Here is a 21864-nt window from a genome sequence, read left to right on the forward strand (position 1 = left end):
GGAGTCCTCTCGGAACTACATTGTAAAATTCATTTTTTTTTTTACGCCTGGCTTCACCCTAATCTTGTTTTTTTTCTTTTTTTTCTTATAACAATCTTCCATTAACGTAACTTTATTTTATTTTAGTCAACCCACGTTTGTTGTACATGTTTCATATGCCTCTACCATGAATTGATTAACGTGGACCCCGATTTAAACAAGTTGAAAAACTTATTGGGGTGTTACCATTTAGTGGTCAATTGTACGGAATATGTACTTCACTGTGCAATCTACTAATAAAAGTCTCAATCAATCAATCTTTCCCCGACGAAGTAGGAACTCAGCGCACTGTGACGGTGTTGTCCGACGGAAGTGAATAGTGAGCGGACCACCAACAGACGGTTCATTAGTAGAGAATCGACAATTGTGAGCGTGTTGAGATTGTATCTGCTTTAAGGAGCAAAACATCTTGTTTGAACCGCCATGGACCGCAGCAGGTCCCCAAAGAGAGGAAGTCAAGTTGACAAAAGCGACAAGAAGAAGAAACGAAGGAGATCTTCGTCGTCGTCCTCGTCTTCTTCCAGCAGCACAAGTGCGAGCAGATCGAAGAAGAAGACAACATCGCACAAAAGTCCAGGTTGGTGCAGACAAAATAACTTATTACTTCTACAACTACAACTATACATCACTTAAATCATGTATTATTACTTCTACAACTACAACTATACATCACTTAAATCATGTATTATTACTTCTACAACTACAACTATACATCACTTAAATCATGTATTATTACTTCTACAACTACAACTATACATCACTTAAATCATGTATTATTACTTCTACAACTACAACTATACATCACTTAAATCATGTATTATTACTTCTACAACTACAACTATACATCACTTAAATCATGTATTATTACTTCTACAACTACAACTATACATCACTTAAATGATGTATTATTACTTCTACAACTACAACTATACATCACTTAAATGATGTATTATTACTTCTACAACTACAACTATACATCACTTAAATCATGTATTATTACTTCTACAACTATACATCACTTAAATCATGTATTATTACTTCTACAACTACAACTATACATCACTTAAATCATGTAGTATTACTTCTACAACTACAACTATACATCACTTAAATCATGTATTATTACTTCTACAACTATACATCACTTAAATCATGTATTATTATTTCTACAACTATACATCACTTAAATCATGTATTATTACTTCTACAACTATACATCACTTAAATCATGTATTATTACTTCTACAACTACAACTATACATCACTTAAATCATGTAGTATTACTTCTACAACTACAACTATACATCACTTAAATCATGTATTATTACTTCTACAACTATACATCACTTAAATCATGTATTATTATTTCTACAACTATACATCACTTAAATCATGTATTATTACTTCTACAACTATACATCACTTAAATCATGTATTATTACTTCTACAACTACAACTATACATCACTTAAATCATGTATTATTACTTCTACAACTACAACTATACATCACTTAAATCATGTATTATTACTTCTACAACTACAACTATACATCACTTAAATCATGTATTATTACTTCTACAACTACAACTATACATCACTTAAATCATGTATTATTACTTCTACAACTACAACTATACCTCACTTAAATCATGTATTATTACTTCTACAACTACAACTATACATCACTTAAATCATGTAGTATTACTTCTACAACTACAACTATACATCACTTAAATCATGTAGTATTACTTCTACAACTACAACTATACATCACTTAAATCATGTATTATTATTTCTACAACTATACATCACTTAAATCATGTATTATTACTTCTACAACTATACATCACTTAAATCATGTATTATTACTTCTACAACTACAACTATACATCACTTAAATCATGTATTATTACTTCTACAACTACAACTATACATCACTTAAATCATGTATTATTACTTCTACAACTACAACTATACATCACTTAAATCATGTATTATTACTTCTACAACTACAACTATACATCACTTAAATCATGTATTATTACTTCTACAACTACAACTATACCTCACTTAAATCATGTATTATTACTTCTACAACTACAACTATACATCACTTAAATCATGTATTATTACTTCTACAACTACAACTATACCTCACTTAAATCATGTATTATTACTTCTACAACTACAACTATACATCACTTAAATGATGTATTATTACTTCTACAACTACAACTATACATCACTTAAATCATGTATTATTACTTCTACAACTACAACTATACCTCACTTAAATCATGTATTATTACTTCTACAACTACAACTATACATCACTTAAATCATGTAGTATTACTTCTACAACTACAACTATACATCACTTAAATCATGTAGTATTACTTCTACAACTACAACTATACATCACTTAAATCATGTATTATTATTTCTACAACTATACATCACTTAAATCATGTATTATTACTTCTACAACTATACATCACTTAAATCATGTATTATTACTTCTACAACTACAACTATACATCACTTAAATCATGTATTATTACTTCTACAACTACAACTATACATCACTTAAATCATGTATTATTACTTCTACAACTACAACTATACATCACTTAAATCATGTATTATTACTTCTACAACTACAACTATACATCACTTAAATCATGTATTATTACTTCTACAACTACAACTATACCTCACTTAAATCATGTATTATTACTTCTACAACTACAACTATACATCACTTAAATCATGTATTATTACTTCTACAACTACAACTATACCTCACTTAAATCATGTATTATTACTTCTACAACTACAACTATACATCACTTAAATGATGTATTATTACTTCTACAACTACAACTATACATCACTTAAATCATGTATTATTACTTCTACAACTACAACTATACATCACTTAAATTATGTATTATTACTTCTACAACTACAACTATACATCACTTAAATCATGTATTATTACTTCTACAACTACAACTATACATCACTTAAATCATGTATTATTACTTCTACAACTACAACTATACATCACTTAAATCATGTATTATTACTTCTACAACTATACATCACTTAAATCATGTATTATTACTTCTACAACTACAACTATACATCACTTAAATCATGTAGTATTACTTCTACAACTACAACTATACATCACTTAAATCATGTATTATTACTTCTACAACTATACATCACTTAAATCATGTATTATTATTTCTACAACTATACATCACTTAAATCATGTATTATTACTTCTACAACTATACATCACTTAAATCATGTATTATTACTTCTACAACTACAACTATACATCACTTAAATCATGTATTATTACTTCTACAACTACAACTATACATCACTTAAATCATGTATTATTACTTCTACAACTACAACTATACATCACTTAAATCATGTATTATTACTTCTACAACTACAACTATACCTCACTTAAATCATGTATTATTACTTCTACAACTACAACTATACATCACTTAAATCATGTATTATTACTTCTACAACTACAACTATACCTCACTTAAATCATGTATTATTACTTCTACAACTACAACTATACATCACTTAAATCATGTATTATTACTTCTACAACTACAACTATACATCACTTAAATGATGTATTATTACTTCTACAACTACAACTATACATCACTTAAATCATGTATTATTACTTCTACAACTATACATCACTTAAATCATGTATTATTACTTCTACAACTACAACTATACATCACTTAAATCATGTAGTATTACTTCTACAACTACAACTATACATCACTTAAATCATGTATTATTACTTCTACAACTATACATCACTTAAATCATGTATTATTATTTCTACAACTATACATCACTTAAATCATGTATTATTACTTCTACAACTATACATCACTTAAATCATGTATTATTACTTCTACAACTACAACTATACATCACTTAAATCATGTATTATTACTTCTACAACTACAACTATACATCACTTAAATCATGTATTATTACTTCTACAACTACAACTATACATCACTTAAATCATGTATTATTACTTCTACAACTACAACTATACCTCACTTAAATCATGTATTATTACTTCTACAACTACAACTATACATCACTTAAATCATGTATTATTACTTCTACAACTACAACTATACCTCACTTAAATCATGTATTATTACTTCTACAACTACAACTATACATCACTTAAATCATGTATTATTACTTCTACAACTACAACTATACATCACTTAAATCATGTATTATTACTTCTACAACTACAACTATACATCACTTAAATCATGTATTATTACTTCTACAACTATACATCACTTAAATCATGTATTATTACTTCTACAACTACAACTATACATCACTTAAATCATGTAGTATTACTTCTACAACTACAACTATACATCACTTAAATCATGTATTATTACTTCTACAACTATACATCACTTAAATCATGTATTATTATTTCTACAACTATACATCACTTAAATCATGTATTATTACTTCTACAACTATACATCACTTAAATCATGTATTATTACTTCTACAACTACAACTATACATCACTTAAATCATGTATTATTACTTCTACAACTACAACTATACATCACTTAAATCATGTATTATTACTTCTACAACTACAACTATACATCACTTAAATCATGTATTATTACTTCTACAACTACAACTATACCTCACTTAAATCATGTATTATTACTTCTACAACTACAACTATACATCACTTAAATCATGTATTATTACTTCTACAACTACAACTATACATCACTTAAATCATGTATTATTACTTCTACAACTACAACTATACATCACTTAAATCATGTATTATTACTTCTACAACTACAACTATACATCACTTAAATCATGTATTATTACTTCTACAACTACAACCATACCTCACTTAAATCATGTATTATTACTTCTACAACTACAACTATACATCACTTAAATCATGTATTATTACTTCTACAACTACAACTATACCTCACTTAAATCATGTATTATTACTTCTACAACTACAACTATACATCACTTAAATGATGTATTATTACTTCTACAACTACAACTATACATCACTTAAATCATGTATTATTACTTATACAACTATACATCACTTAAATCATGTATTATTACTTCTACAACTACAACTATACATCACTTAAATTATGTATTATTACTTCTACAACTACAACTATACATCACTTAAATCATGTATTATTACTTCTACAACTACAACTATACATCACTTAAATGATGTATTATTACTTCTACAACTACAACTATACATCACTTAAATCATGTATTATTACTTCTACAACTATACATCACTTAAATCATGTATTATTACTTCTACAACTACAACTATACATCACTTAAATCATGTAGTATTACTTCTACAACTACAACTATACATCACTTAAATCATGTATTATTACTTCTACAACTATACATCACTTAAATCATGTATTATTATTTCTACAACTATACATCACTTAAATCATGTATTATTACTTCTACAACTATACATCACTTAAATCATGTATTATTACTTCTACAACTACAACTATACATCACTTAAATCATGTATTATTACTTCTACAACTACAACTATACATCACTTAAATCATGTATTATTACTTCTACAACTACAACTATACCTCACTTAAATCATGTATTATTACTTCTACAACTACAACTATACATCACTTAAATCATGTATTATTACTTCTACAACTACAACTATACCTCACTTAAATCATGTATTATTACTTCTACAACTACAACTATACATCACTTAAATCATGTATTATTACTTCTACAACTACAACTATACATCACTTAAATCATGTATTATTACTTCTACAACTACAACTATACATCACTTAAATGATGTATTATTACTTCTACAACTACAACTATACATCACTTAAATCATGTATTATTACTTCTACAACTATACATCACTTAAATCATGTATTATTACTTCTACAACTACAACTATACATCACTTAAATCATGTAGTATTACTTCTACAACTACAACTATACATCACTTAAATCATGTATTATTACTTCTACAACTATACATCACTTAAATCATGTATTATTATTTCTACAACTATACATCACTTAAATCATGTATTATTACTTCTACAACTATACATCACTTAAATCATGTATTATTACTTCTACAACTACAACTATACATCACTTAAATCATGTATTATTACTTCTACAACTACAACTATACATCACTTAAATCATGTATTATTACTTCTACAACTACAACTATACATCACTTAAATCATGTATTATTACTTCTACAACTACAACTATACATCACTTAAATCATGTATTATTACTTCTACAACTACAACTATACCTCACTTAAATCATGTATTATTACTTCTACAACTACAACTATACATCACTTAAATCATGTATTATTACTTCTACAACTACAACTATACATCACTTAAATCATGTATTATTACTTCTACAACTACAACTATACATCACTTAAATCATGTATTATTACTTCTACAACTACAACTATACATCACTTAAATCATGTATTATTACTTCTACAACTACAACTATACATCCCTTAAATCATGTATTATTACTTCTACAACTACAACTATACCTCACTTAAATCATGTATTATTACTTCTACAACTACAACTATACATCACTTAAATGATGTATTATTACTTCTACAACTACAACTATACATCACTTAAATCATGTATTATTACTTCTACAACTATACATCACTTAAATCATGTATTATTACTTCTACAACTACAACTATACATCACTTAAATCATGTAGTATTACTTCTACAACTACAACTATACATCACTTAAATCATGTATTATTACTTCTACAACTATACATCACTTAAATCATGTATTATTATTTCTACAACTATACATCACTTAAATCATGTATTATTACTTCTACAACTATACATCACTTAAATCATGTATTATTACTTCTACAACTACAACTATACATCACTTAAATCATGTATTATTACTTCTACAACTACAACTATACATCACTTAAATCATGTATTATTACTTCTACAACTACAACTATACATCACTTAAATCATGTATTATTACTTCTACAACTACAACTATACCTCACTTAAATCATGTATTATTACTTCTACAACTACAACTATACATCACTTAAATCATGTATTATTACTTCTACAACTATACATCACTTAAATCATGTATTATTACTTATACAACTATACCTCACTTAAATCATGTATTATTACTTCTACAACTACAACTATACATCACTTAAATCATGTATTATTACTTCTACAACTACAACTATACATCACTTAAATCATGTATTATTACTTCTACAACTACAACTATACATCACTTAAATCATGTATTATTACTTCTACAACTACAACTATACATCACTTAAATCATGTATTATTACTTCTACAACTACAACTATACATCACTTAAATCATGTATTATTACTTCTACAACTACAACTATACCTCACTTAAATCATGTATTATTACTTCTACAACTACAACTATACATCACTTAAATCATGTATTATTACTTCTACAACTACAACTATACATCACTTAAATCATGTATTATTACTTCTACAACTACAACTATACATCACTTAAATCATGTATTATTACTTCTACAACTACAACTATACATCACTTAAATCATGTATTATTACTTATACAACTACAACTATACCTCACTTAAATCATGTATTATTACTTCTACAACTACAACTACACATCACTTAAATCATGTATTATTACTTCTACAACTACAACTATACCTCACTTAAATCATGTAGTATTACTTCTACAACTACAACTACACATCACTTAAATCATGTATTATTACTTCTACAACTACAACTATACCTCACTTAAATCATGTATTATTACTTCTACAACTACAACTATACCTCACTTAAATCATGTATTATTACTTCTACAACTACAACTATACCTCACTTAAATCATGTATTATTACTTTTACAACTATACCTCACTTAAATCATGTATTATTACTTCTACAACTACAACTATACCTCACTTAAATCATGTATTATTACTTCTACAACTACAACTATACATCACTTAAATCATGTATTACTACTTCTACAACTACAACTATACATCACTTAAATCATGTATTATTACTTCTACAACTACAACTATACATCACTTAAATCATGTATTATTACTTCTACAACTACAACTATACATCACTTAAATCATGTATTATTACTTCTACAACTACAACTATACATCACTTAAATCATGTATTATTACTTCTACAACTATACCTCACTTAAATCATGTATTATTACTTCTACAACTACAACTATACATCACTTAAATCATGTATTATTACTTCTACAACTACAACTATACCTCACTTAAATCATGTATTATTACTTCTACAACTACAACCATACATCACTTAAATCATGTATTATTACTTCTACAACTACAACTATACATCACTTAAATCATGTATTATTACTTCTACAACTACAACTATACCTCACTTAAATCATGTATTATTACTTCTACAACTACAACTATACATCACTTAAATCATGTATTATTACTTCTACAACTACAACTATACATCACTTAAATGATGTAGTATTACTTCTACAACTACAACTATACATCACTTAAATGATGTATTATTACTTCTACAACTACAACTATACATCACTTAAATCATGTAGTATTACTTCTACAACTACAACTATACATCACTTAAATGATGTATTATTACTTCTACAACTACAACTATACATCACTTAAATCATGTATTATTACTTCTACAACTATACATCACTTAAATCATGTATTATTACTTCTACAACTACAACTATACATCACTTAAATCATGTAGTATTACTTCTACAACTACAACTATACATCACTTAAATCATGTATTATTACTTCTACAACTATACATCACTTAAATCATGTATTATTACTTCTACAACTATACATCACTTAAATCATGTATTATTACTTCTACAACTATACATCACTTAAATCATGTATTATTACTTCTACAACTATACATCACTTAAATCATGTATTATTACTTCTACAACTACAACTATACATCACTTAAATCATGTATTATTACTTCTACAACTACAACTATACATCACTTAAATCATGTATTATTACTTCTACAACTACAACTATACCTCACTTAAATCATGTATTATTACTTCTACAACTACAACTATACATCACTTAAATCATGTATTATTATTTCTACAACTACAACTATACATCACTTAAATCATGTATTATTACTTATACAACTATACTTCACTTAAATCATGTATTATTACTTCTACAACTACAACTATACATCACTTAAATCATGTATTATTACTTCTACAACTACAACTATACATCACTTAAATCATGTATTATTACTTCTACAACTACAACTATACATCACTTAAATCATGTATTATTACTTCTACAACTACAACTATACATCACTTAAATCATGTATTATTACTTCTACAACTACAACTATACATCACTTAAATCATGTATTATTACTTCTACAACTACAACTATACATCACTTAAATCATGTATTATTACTTCTACAACTACAACTATACCTCACTTAAATCATGTATTATTACTTCTACAACTACAACTATACATCACTTAAATCATGTAGTATTACTTCTACAACTACAACTATACATCACTTAAATCATGTATTATTACTTCTACAACTACAACTATACCTCACTTAAATCATGTATTATTATTTCTACAACTACAACTATACATCACTTAAATCATGTATTATTACTTCTACAACTACAACTATACATCACTTAAATCATGTATTATTACTTCTACAACTACAACTATACATCACTTAAATCATGTATTATTACTTCTACAACTACAACTATACATCACTTAAATCATGTATTATTACTTATACAACTACAACTATACCTCACTTAAATCATGTATTATTACTTCTACAACTACAACTACACATCACTTAAATCATGTATTATTACTTCTACAACTACAACTATACCTCACTTAAATCATGTAGTATTACTTCTACAACTACAACTATACCTCACTTAAATCATGTATTGTTACTTCTACAACTACAACTATACCTCACTTAAATCATGTATTATTACTTCTACAACTACAACTACACATCACTTAAATCATGTATTATTACTTCTACAACTACAACTATACATCACTAAAATCATGTATTGTTACTTCTACAACTATACCTCACTTAAATCATCTATTATTACTTCTACAACTACAACTATACCTCACTTAAATCATGTATTATTACTTCTACAACTACAACTATACCTCACTTAAATCATGTATTATTACTTCTACAACTACAACTACACATCACTTAAATCATGTATTATTACTTCTACAACTACAACTATACCTCACTTAAATCATGTATTATTACTTCTACAACTACAACTACACATCACTTAAATCATGTATTATTACTTCTACAACTACAACTATACCTCACTTAAATCATGTATTATTACTTCTACAACTACAACTATACCTCACTTAAATCATGTATTATTACTTCTACAACTATACCTCACTTAAATCATGTATTATTACTTCTACAACTACAACTATACCTCACTTAAATCATGTATTATTACTTCTACAACTACAACTATACATCACTTAAATCATGTATTACTACTTCTACAACTACAACTATACATCACTTAAATCATGTATTATTACTTCTACAACTACAACTATACATCACTTAAATCATGTATTATTACTTCTACAACTACAACTATACATCACTTAAATCATGTATTATTACTTCTACAACTACAACTATACATCACTTAAATCATGTATTATTACTTCTACAACTATACCTCACTTAAATCATGTATTATTACTTCTACAACTACAACTATACATCACTTAAATCATGTATTATTACTTCTACAACTACAACTATACCTCACTTAAATCATGTATTATTACTTCTACAACTACAACTATACATCACTTAAATCATGTATTATTACTTCTACAACTACAACTATACATCACTTAAATCATGTATTATTACTTCTACAACTACAACTATACATCACTTAAATCATGTATTATTACTTCTACAACTACAACTATACATCACTTAAATCATGTATTATTACTTATACAACTATACCTCACTTAAATCATGTATTATTACTTCTACAACTACAACTATACATCACTTAAATCATGTATTATTACTTCTACAACTACAACTATACATCACTTAAATCATGTATTATTACTTCTACAACTACAACTATACATCACTTAAATCATGTATTATTACTTATACAACTACAACTATACCTCACTTAAATCATGTATTATTACTTCTACAACTACAACTACACATCACTTAAATCATGTATTATTACTTCTACAACTACAACTATACCTCACTTAAATCATGTAGTATTACTTCTACAACTACAACTATACATCACTTAAATCATGTATTGTTACTTCTACAACTACAACTATACCTCACTTAAATCATCTATTATTACTTCTACAACTACAACTATACCTCACTTAAATCATGTATTATTACTTCTACAACTACAACTATACCTCACTTAAATCATGTATTATTACTTCTACAACTACAACTACACATCACTTAAATCATGTATTATTACTTCTACAACTACAACTATACCTCACTTAAATCATGTATTATTACTTCTACAACTACAACTATACCTCACTTAAATCATGTATTATTACTTCTACAACTACAACTATACATCACTTAAATCATGTATTATTACTTCTACAACTACAACTATACATCACTTAAATCATGTATTATTACTTCTACAACTACAACTATACATCACTTAAATCATGTATTATTACTTCTACAACTACAACTATACATCACTTAAATCATGTATTATTACTTCTACAACTACAACTATACATCACTTAAATCATGTATTATTACTTCTACAACTACAACTATACATCACTTAAATCATGTAGTATTACTTCTACAACTATACATCACTTAAATCATGTATTATTACTTCTACAACTACAACTATACATCACTTAAATCATGTATTATTACTTCTACAACTACAACTATACATCACTTAAATCATGTATTATTACTTCTACAACTACAACTATACATCACTTAAATCATGTATTATTACTTCTACAACTACAACTATACATCACTTAAATCATGTATTATTACTTCTACAACTATACATCACTTAAATCATGTATTATTACTTCTACAACTACAACTATACATCACTTAAATCATGTATTATTACTTCTACAACTACAACTATACATCACTTAAATCATGTATTATTACTTCTACAACTACAACTATACATCCCTTAAATCATGTATTATTACTTCTACAACTACAACTATACATCACTTAAATCATGTATTATTACTTCTACAACTACAACTATACATCACTTAAATAATGTATTATTACTTCTACAACTACAACTATACATCACTTAAATCATGTATTATTACTTCTACAACTACAACTATACATCACTTAAATCATGTAGTATTACTTCTACAACTACAACTATACATCACTTAAATCATGTATTATTACTTCTACAACTACAACTATACATCACTTAAATCATGTAGTATTACTTCTACAACTACAACTATACATCACTTAAATCATGTATTATTACTTCTACAACTACAACTATACATCACTTAAATCATGTATTATTACTTCTACAACTACAACTATACATCACTTAAATCATGTATTATTACTTCTACAACTACAACTATACATCACTTAAATCATGTATTATTACTTCTACAACTACAACTATACATCACTTAAATCATGTATTATTACTTCTACAACTATACATCACTTAAATCATGTATTATTACTTCTACAACTATACATCACTTAAATCATGTATTATTACTTCTACAACTACAACTATACATCACTTAAATCATGTATTATTACTTCTACAACTACAACTATACATCCCTTAAATCATGTATTATTATGTGTGGGAGTGTGATGCATTCAAGAACACTCTGGAAACGCGGACTCCAAGGCTCTCCGTTGCCTTTGGACGATTACTGTATGCCACAACTTTATTTGATTGTATGGTGGATTATTTTTGCAACCGTTCTCAATATTAAAACACACAGAGTGCGTCTGTTTAATCGTTATAAGACAGGAACTGCTTGCAAACCAGGACATATTCTAGGTTGGACATTTTTGCCCAAAACCGGAGCATATGAAAACCGAGGTACCATTGTATTACTCACAAGGGGATTATGTAATGCTTAAAAAATAACCGTGCATAAATTAAAATGAACGATGTAATACTTAAAAATGAATTATTTAATACAAAAGTTAACGCGATGATAATGTATTACTGTAACTAGAGATGTCCGATAATGGCTTTTTTTTTCCGATATCCGATATTCCGATATTGTCCAACTCTTAATTACCGATTCCGATATCAACCGATACCGATATATACAGTCGTGGAATTAACACATTATTATGCCTAATTTTGTTGTGATGCCCCGCTGGATGCATTAAACAATGTAACAAGTTTTTCCCAAATAAATCAACTCAAGTTATGGAAAAAAATGCCAACATGGCACTGCCATATTTTTTATTGAAGTCACAAAGTGCATTCTTTTTTTTTAACATGTCTCAAAACAGCAGCTTGGAATTTGGGATATGCTCTCCCTGAAAGAGCATGAGGAGGTTGAGGTGGGCGGGGTTGAGGTGTGGGGGGTGTATATTGTAACGTCCCGGAAGAGTTAGTGCTGCAAGGGGTTCTGGGTATTTGTTCTGTTGTGTTTATGTTGTGTTACGGTGCGGATGTTCTCCCCAAATGTGTTTGTCATTCTTGTTTGGTGTGGGTTCACGGTGTGGCGCATATTTGTAACAGTGTTAAAGTTGTTTATACGGCCACCCTCAGTGTGACCTGTATGGCTATTGACCAAGTATGTTTGGCATTCACTCGTGTGTGTGAAAAGCCGTAGATATTATGTGATTGGGCCGGCACGCAAAGGCAGTGCCTTTAAGGTTTATTGGCGCTCTGTACTTCTCCCTACGTCCGTGTACACAGCGGCCTTTTAAAAAGTCATACATTTTACTTTTTGAAACCGATACCGATAATTTCCGATATTACATTTTAAAGCATTTATAGGCAGCCCTATATTATCGGTACTGAAGCCCAGAACAATCTACGCATTTCCCCAGTTTTAGAGATCGGGAATGATTGGCCTGGCCCACTAGGATCCCTCTTTATGTTTGTTAACGTTATATTCTATACATTTAGAGTGATGTGATAATCAAACACTCTAGAAGTCTAGAATGAAAGAGTATATAAGAGAATTGACAGAGTGTGTACCTTCAGTGCTGAATGATGAGCAGAGGCAGAGTTTGGAGTGTTTTCTTTCGCTCGCTTTCCATGTTTGTGTGCTGACTGTCCAGGTACGTGGAACATGTAATGTACAGAATATCAGAAGTAAATAATTGAGGTAGTAATATCACAGATTACATTACCAAACATCTTTCACAATTAAACCATGATCGCAACAATCCACCTTTTGTGTTATGGTGAAAAACTGGTATCTAAATATGGTGTAGGTCCTCTCCTCTCAATGCAAGTGCTTCTACAGCAGGAATACTAATCTGGCAACACATTGCAGGTATTTTTTATTGTCATTAAAGGTGGGTTCATACCCACTTTGTGTTGAGCTGTTTAAAAAAGCAACATGTTTAAAGCATTTTATTAAAGCAAACTAATTGTCCAGGCACAGTAATAACAACTTGAAAATTATCCATCTATGTTACATCTATTAACGTTGAAAAATTATATTTGTCTGTGAGTAATTTTGAGTTAACTATGAACAAACTAAAATTAATTACATATTATTTTTAAGTATTGCATAGTATATTTTTTGAATTAAAAATGAACTATGTAATACTTAAAATTTAATTATGTATTATTTAAAAATGAATTAATGTAATATTTAAAAATGTACTATGTAAGACGTGAACTTAAATTATTTTTTACGTTGTCAGATGGAAAAACACAACGAAAGAAGCGCAGGCGAAGCTCGTCTTCCTCCTCATCATCATCCTCATCTACCTCTTCCTCGTCCAGTGATGAAATGAGCAAGAAGAAGAGTAAAGGAAAGAAGAAGAAAAAACTATCCAAGAAGAAAAAAGCCAAACTGAAGAAACAGCGTAAGAAGGAGAAGAAGAAGCTGAAAAAGAAGCTGAAAAAGAAAAAGGAGGAAGAAGAGGAGGAGGAGAAGAAGAAGAAGATGATGATGATGGCAGAGCCTGTTATTCTCCCTGTAGAAAAACCGCCATCTTCATTGGAGGTGTGGCAGACGGATGATGGAGGAGTGGAGCTGGGCCCAGGTAACATCCAACTCATTCTCTTTACTACTGCAGGGCGGATGACAATATGGCCTAAAATCTATAGTGCCTCCTGTGATGGCGATATATATATATCACAATATGTTATTTGGTATATAAATCATAATATTATTATTTCAAAACGGGTTACAACAACTCCTAATTTAGCAGTTGACGTATGCAGTAACATTTGCAGTTGTATTCTTTTCTCAAAACTATTTTTAATCTATTAATTTACTGTTAATATCTGGTTACTTTCTATTATAATATGGTTGTATTTACACTTCTGTTAAAATGTCATAAGCACTTATTCTTCTGTTGTTTAGATACTCTACATTAGTTTTGGATGCTACTATAAATGTTGGTATCGATTCAATACCAAGTACCGTATTTTTCGGAGTATAAGTCGCTCCGGAGTATAAGTCGCACCGGCCGAAAATGCATAATAAAGAAGGAAAAAAACATATATAAGTTGCACTGAAGTATAAGTCGCATTTTTTGGGGAAATATATTTGATAAAAGCCAACACCAAGAATAGACATTTGAAAGGCAATTTCAAATAAATAAAGAATAGTGAACAACAGGCTGAATAAGTGTACGTTATATGAGGCATAAATAACCAACTGGTATGTTAACGTAACATATTATGGTAAGAGTCATTCAAATAACTATAACATATAGAACATGCTATACGTTTACCAAACAATCTGTCACTCCTAATCGCTAAATCCCATGAAATCTTATACGTCTAGTCTCTTACGTGAATGAGATCAATAATATTATTTGATATTTTACGGTAATGTGTTAATCATTTCACACATAAGTCGCTCCTGAGTATAAGTCACAAACTATGAAAAAAAACTGCGACTTATAGTCCGAAAAATACTGTAGTTACGGGGGCACTATTGGTTTTATCAATGTTTATATTTAGCATTTTTCAGGATCATTAAATGATTACAGTTTTGAACCCCAACTGTAATCGGACAAAAACACAGGATGGCGGTGTAATAAATATCAATTAATATTTGAATTATTTTCCTATTCACTTTTATTACATGCAGCATTTATAATAAAGTCAATAGTGCAGAATAGGGTTGTCCCGATACCAATATTTTGGTACCGGTACCAAAATGTATTTCGATACTTTTCTAAATAAAGGGGACCACAAAAATGGCATTATCAGCTTTATTTTAACAAAAAAATGTTATGGTACATTAAACATATGTTTCTTATTGCAATCAAAGAACAATTTTGTCATTTAGTAGTAAGTAAGCAAACAAAGGCTTCTAATTTGTCTGCTGAAGTATGCGGTAACATATTGTATCATTTCTCATTCCATTATTTTATCAAAATTATGAGGGATAAGCTGTAAAAATTGATTATTAATCTACTTGTTAATTTACGGTTAATATCTGCTTATTTTCTGTTTCAACATGTTCTATATACACTTCTGTTAAAATGTAATAATCACTTATTCTTCTGTTGTTTGGATACGTTACATTAGTTTTGGATGATACCACACATTTAGGTATCGATCCGATACCAAGTAGTTACAGGATCATACATTGGTCATATTCAAAGTCCTCGTGTCCAGGGACATATTTCCTGAGTTTATAAACATAATATTAATTTTTTTTAGAGATTTGGTGACGATAAAAAATATCGATGTAACCATAGTAGTATCGACTAGATACGCTCTTGTACTTGGTATCATTACAGTGGATTTCAGGTGCAGATCCACCGATGGCATTTGTTTACATTCAGGAACGGCGTTATTAGCGGTGCCGCCGATGAGCTAAGGTGTGTAGTGAAGCAGTATCGTCCTGCAGGGATGATACTTGTAAGGTACTTACTTTATTTGTCACCATGGAGGCGAGGATTAGTGATTTAGAAGTAGCTACAACACTACCTTTTCTGTCCCCACACCTTGTCTGCTTGTAAGTACTCCGTGATTATGCGCTGCCGAACATGCTCCTCTGCTTGTAAAACCAGCAATGTCATGCCTGTTAAAATAATAACAAATATGGGGAATTGTTACTTTTCAAACAGAGAATAATACCATTTTTGATTCATTAGTACCGCAATACTATACTAGTACCAGTATACCGTACAACCTTAGTGCAGAATAACTTAAAGCAAAAGCAAAAACTATTATTGGCTCCATTTTCCCCGAGTTTGTTAACAATAACGTCAAAACGATTTTGTGATTGTAAAAAACATCAATCTAATCATTGTCATATCGACGTATACTGATACTGTACTTGGTATTGTTACTGTCGATATTTGTATTGCTCTGCCCACTTTTGTTTACATTTAAAAGCTCTAGTTTAGCGGTTAGCTTTTCTCTGTGGGCGAAATATTTTTTGGCCTCTAATAGAGGTTTGACTCTACAACAATTAAGGACAGTTTATTATTCATAATGCCAGCTAGCATATTTTTAACACTCATTTTCATTGAAGTCTAGTAGCATGTTGATGCTAACACTTTATAGAGCAGTGTTTTTCAACCACTGTGCCGCCGTGAGATACAGTCTGGTGTGCCGTGGGGAGATTATGTAATTTCACTTTATTGGGTTATAAATATTTTTTGCAAACCAGTAATTATAATCCGAAAATAACGTGTTGTTGTTGAGTGTCTGTTAGGGCTGCAGCTAACGATTATTTTTCTATCGATTAATCTATAGATTATTTTTTCGATTAATCGGTTAATCTATAGATTATTTTTTCGATTAATCTATAGATTATTTTTCCTTTTACCGATTTTTTTTTTTATTTAAAATGAAGAGGAAAAAATAAATGTAGGCCAGTTTTTCAAAAGGCATGGCTTTTATTTACAAAAAAAAAAGTATGGCCACTAGTCAGTCAACATTGACAACAACATGACAAAATATTCTGTAACAATGTAAACATTTAAAACTTTTAACATTTAACAAAATTAAAAGTAGATTATTTGCTTTTTAATGTGCAAATATAAAAGTAAACATCCAGTGCAAATCTTAATATTCTGGAATAGTATAAGCATTTCAAAAGTAAAAGTATTGCTTATTTTGCTTTAAAATGTGCAAAAATAAAGATAAACATCCAATACAAAAAAGTGCAAAACGGAAATATTCTGTAACAAGTGTAAACATTTCAACAAAAGTAAAAGTATTGCTTATTTGCTAAAATGTGCAAAAATAAAGCTAAACATCCAATACAAAAAAGTGTACAGTGTAAACATTTCAACAAAAGTAAAAGTATTGCTTATTTTGCTTAATAACACAACAATGATAGTATGATTAAAGTGAAAGTTAATTGTTCGTTTGTACATAGTATATGTAACTGTTAATGTTGTAAAAGGTATTTGCACAACTAATTAACGTTAGCGTTTGTGACACGTCTTGTGCCGTGGGGTTCTTTCAGGACCGACAGACTGAACGCCAGACGGCTTTGCCAGGTTTACAATCTTTTAATTTTACACAAAGTCTTTTCTCTTCCAACTGCGCGGATCGCGCACCTGGGCACGATTGCGGCGTCGCTCCCGGCGCGCCCCGCCTCGCCGCTCGCTCGCCGCCGCCGCCGCCTCTCCACAGCGTTAAAGAGGAGCGCGTCTTTGTAAACACTGAACAGGCACGCCAAACGTGCCTCTCAGAGCGAAACGGTGCTTTAGTTTATGAATTTACAACGCAGATACAAATGACACATTCATGTTTTTGTGTAATAATGACAACGTATACGCACGCGGACGATTGACTTGTTGATGGTGATGGCAAGAACGCTGTCGGGGGTTTTCTTTTCAAATGTTCGTTCATAGCCGTTGTGCTGCTATGATAGGCCATTTCCGCTCGACACAGTGTGCATACAACAACATTATTAGGCCGTTTATTGAAATACTCCCACACTTTTGACGACTTTTGGCGTGCTTTTTTCCCCTCGCTCGCATCGTCTGCTTTGCGCTCCGCCATGACAGTAAAGTAATGTGACGTAAATATGCGACGCGCCGACGCACAAAAACGGCGTCGACGTATTTACGTAACCGATGACGTCGACTACGTCGACGCGTCGTTTCAGCCTTAGTGTCTGTACTGTCTGGAGCTCGACAGAGTAACCGTGTAATATTCTTCCATATCAGTAGGTGGCAGCAGGTACTTAATTGCTTTGTAGATGTCGGGAACAACAACTCTGGTTTGTCGTGATCACAATATTTAGACGACAGCTGGAGGCAGTGTGCAGGTAAAAAGGTATCTAATGCTTAAACCAAAAATAAACAAATGGTGAGTACCCCTAAGAAAATGCATTGAAGCTTAGGAAAGGCTATGCAGAACAAAACTAAAACTGAACTGGCTACAAAGTACACAAAAACAGAATGCTGGACGACAGCAAAGACTTACTGTGGAGCAAAGACGCGTCCACAGAGTACATCCGAACATGACATGACAATCAGCAATGTCCCCACAAAGAAGGATAAAAACTGAAATATTCTTGATTACTAAAACAAAGTAGATGCGGGAAATATCGCTCAAAGGAAGACATGAAACTGCTACAGGAAAATACTCCAAAAAACAGAAAAAGCCACCAAAATATGAGCGCAAGACAAGAACTAAAACACTACACACAGGAAAACCGCAAAAAAACTCAAAATAAGTCACAGTGTGATGTGACAGGTGGTGACAGTACACCTGGTTGGTTATGGTTTAAAGCAGACCTGGGCAAATTAAGGCCCGGGGGCCACATGCGGCCGTTAAGCTTTTCAATCTGGCCCACCGGACATTCCCCCAAATTTTTTTTTAGATCTTTAAGATGGAAAGTGTAGCTGCCATTATGATGTGCAGTGATGTATTCTAATGACCGTAAGTCTTGAACTATACAAAGTATTTCAATGCTTGGAATCTGCGCTTTTTTATGATATTTTAGTGACTAGTGTTGTCCTAATACCAATATTATTTCGATACTTTTCGATTGCATTATTGGCTTTATTTTAACAAAAAATCTTAGGGTGTGGCGGACCGGTACTTTTCAGAGGCGGTATGGTACCGAATATGATTCATTAGTATCGCGGTACTATACTAATACCCGTATACCGTACAACCCTACTAGTGACTATGGTAATCTACGTCACAGCAGGTCAGACGAGGCACCAAGCAGTGTGGGTGGGGAGCGTTTCCACAGAGTGTTTCCAGAGCCTGAAATGCGGGTGTCAGGGACAGACGCGGAAGGAGATTTTTACAAGAAAATTCTAAAGCTTAGTTATATATCACACATATCAGATTGTAGGTGGGTTTATGTTTTACCCTTTGTGTTCATATTTCGCCGTGTTTGTTGCATTTGGCTTGATTGTAAAATATGTCGATTGAGAGGGGGTGTGACGTTCATATGTTCTCAATATTCAGGGTTTTATCCTTCATAGAAAAAAATTAAATTCCATTCCGTTTTTAAGGAAGTCTGTCATTACGTTTTTAGCATTCAATCACTTTATTGTGAGGTTTTGTATTAGTTTTCCTAAAAATAGATATACAGGCCCCCAGACACATTTTTTCCTCTAAATTTGGCCCCCGAGTCTAAATAATTGCCCAGGCCTGGTTTAAAGTCATATCCAACAATTGCGACGACGACTTTTTACTGTCAACTGAGTTTCATTTTTTAATGATTTCTGCTGGTGGTGTGCCTCCGCATTTTTTGCGTTGAAAAAATGCGCCTTGGCCATACTTGCCAACCTTGAGACCTCCGATTTCAGGAGGTGGGGGTGGGCGTGGTCGGGGTGGGACGGGGGCGTGGTTGGGGGCGTGGCTAAAAGGGGAGGGGTATATTTACAGCTAGAATTCACCAAGTCAAGTATTTCATATATATATATATATATATATATATATATAAGAAATACTTGACGTTCAGTGAATTCTAGATATATGTATATTTATATATATATATATTTTATCATATATATATTTTATTATATATATATATATATATATATAAATAAATACTTGAATTTCAGTGTTCATTTATTTACACATATACACACACATAACACTCATCTACTCATTGTTGAGTTAAGGGTTGAATTGTCTATCCTTGTTCTATTCTCTGTCACTATTTTTCGAACCATGCTTAACACCCTCTCTGATGCATTGCTGTGTGGCACGCACAAAAGTGCTTTCATCAAATGCACTAGATGGCAGTATTGTCCTGTTTAAGAGTGTC

General features: G+C 30.2%; 1 protein-coding gene across 1 annotated transcript in view; it reads left to right on the forward strand.

The window, feature by feature from the left end:
• The first annotated feature begins 339 nt into the window (after positions 1–339).
• arl6ip4 (ADP-ribosylation factor-like 6 interacting protein 4) overlaps positions 340–21864 on the forward strand; it is a 25853-nt gene continuing 4328 nt past the window's right edge. The window contains exons 1-2 of the mRNA XM_061932867.1: positions 340–616; positions 15347–15691. Coding sequence (XP_061788851.1) covers positions 463–616; positions 15347–15691 — 499 coding nt within the window. The 5' untranslated portion in view covers positions 340–462. The remainder of the gene's footprint in view (positions 617–15346; positions 15692–21864) is intronic.

Source organism: Nerophis lumbriciformis, linkage group LG03, assembly GCF_033978685.3.
Source record: "Nerophis lumbriciformis linkage group LG03, RoL_Nlum_v2.1, whole genome shotgun sequence".
Classification (NCBI taxonomy): Eukaryota; Metazoa; Chordata; class Actinopteri; order Syngnathiformes; family Syngnathidae; genus Nerophis; species Nerophis lumbriciformis.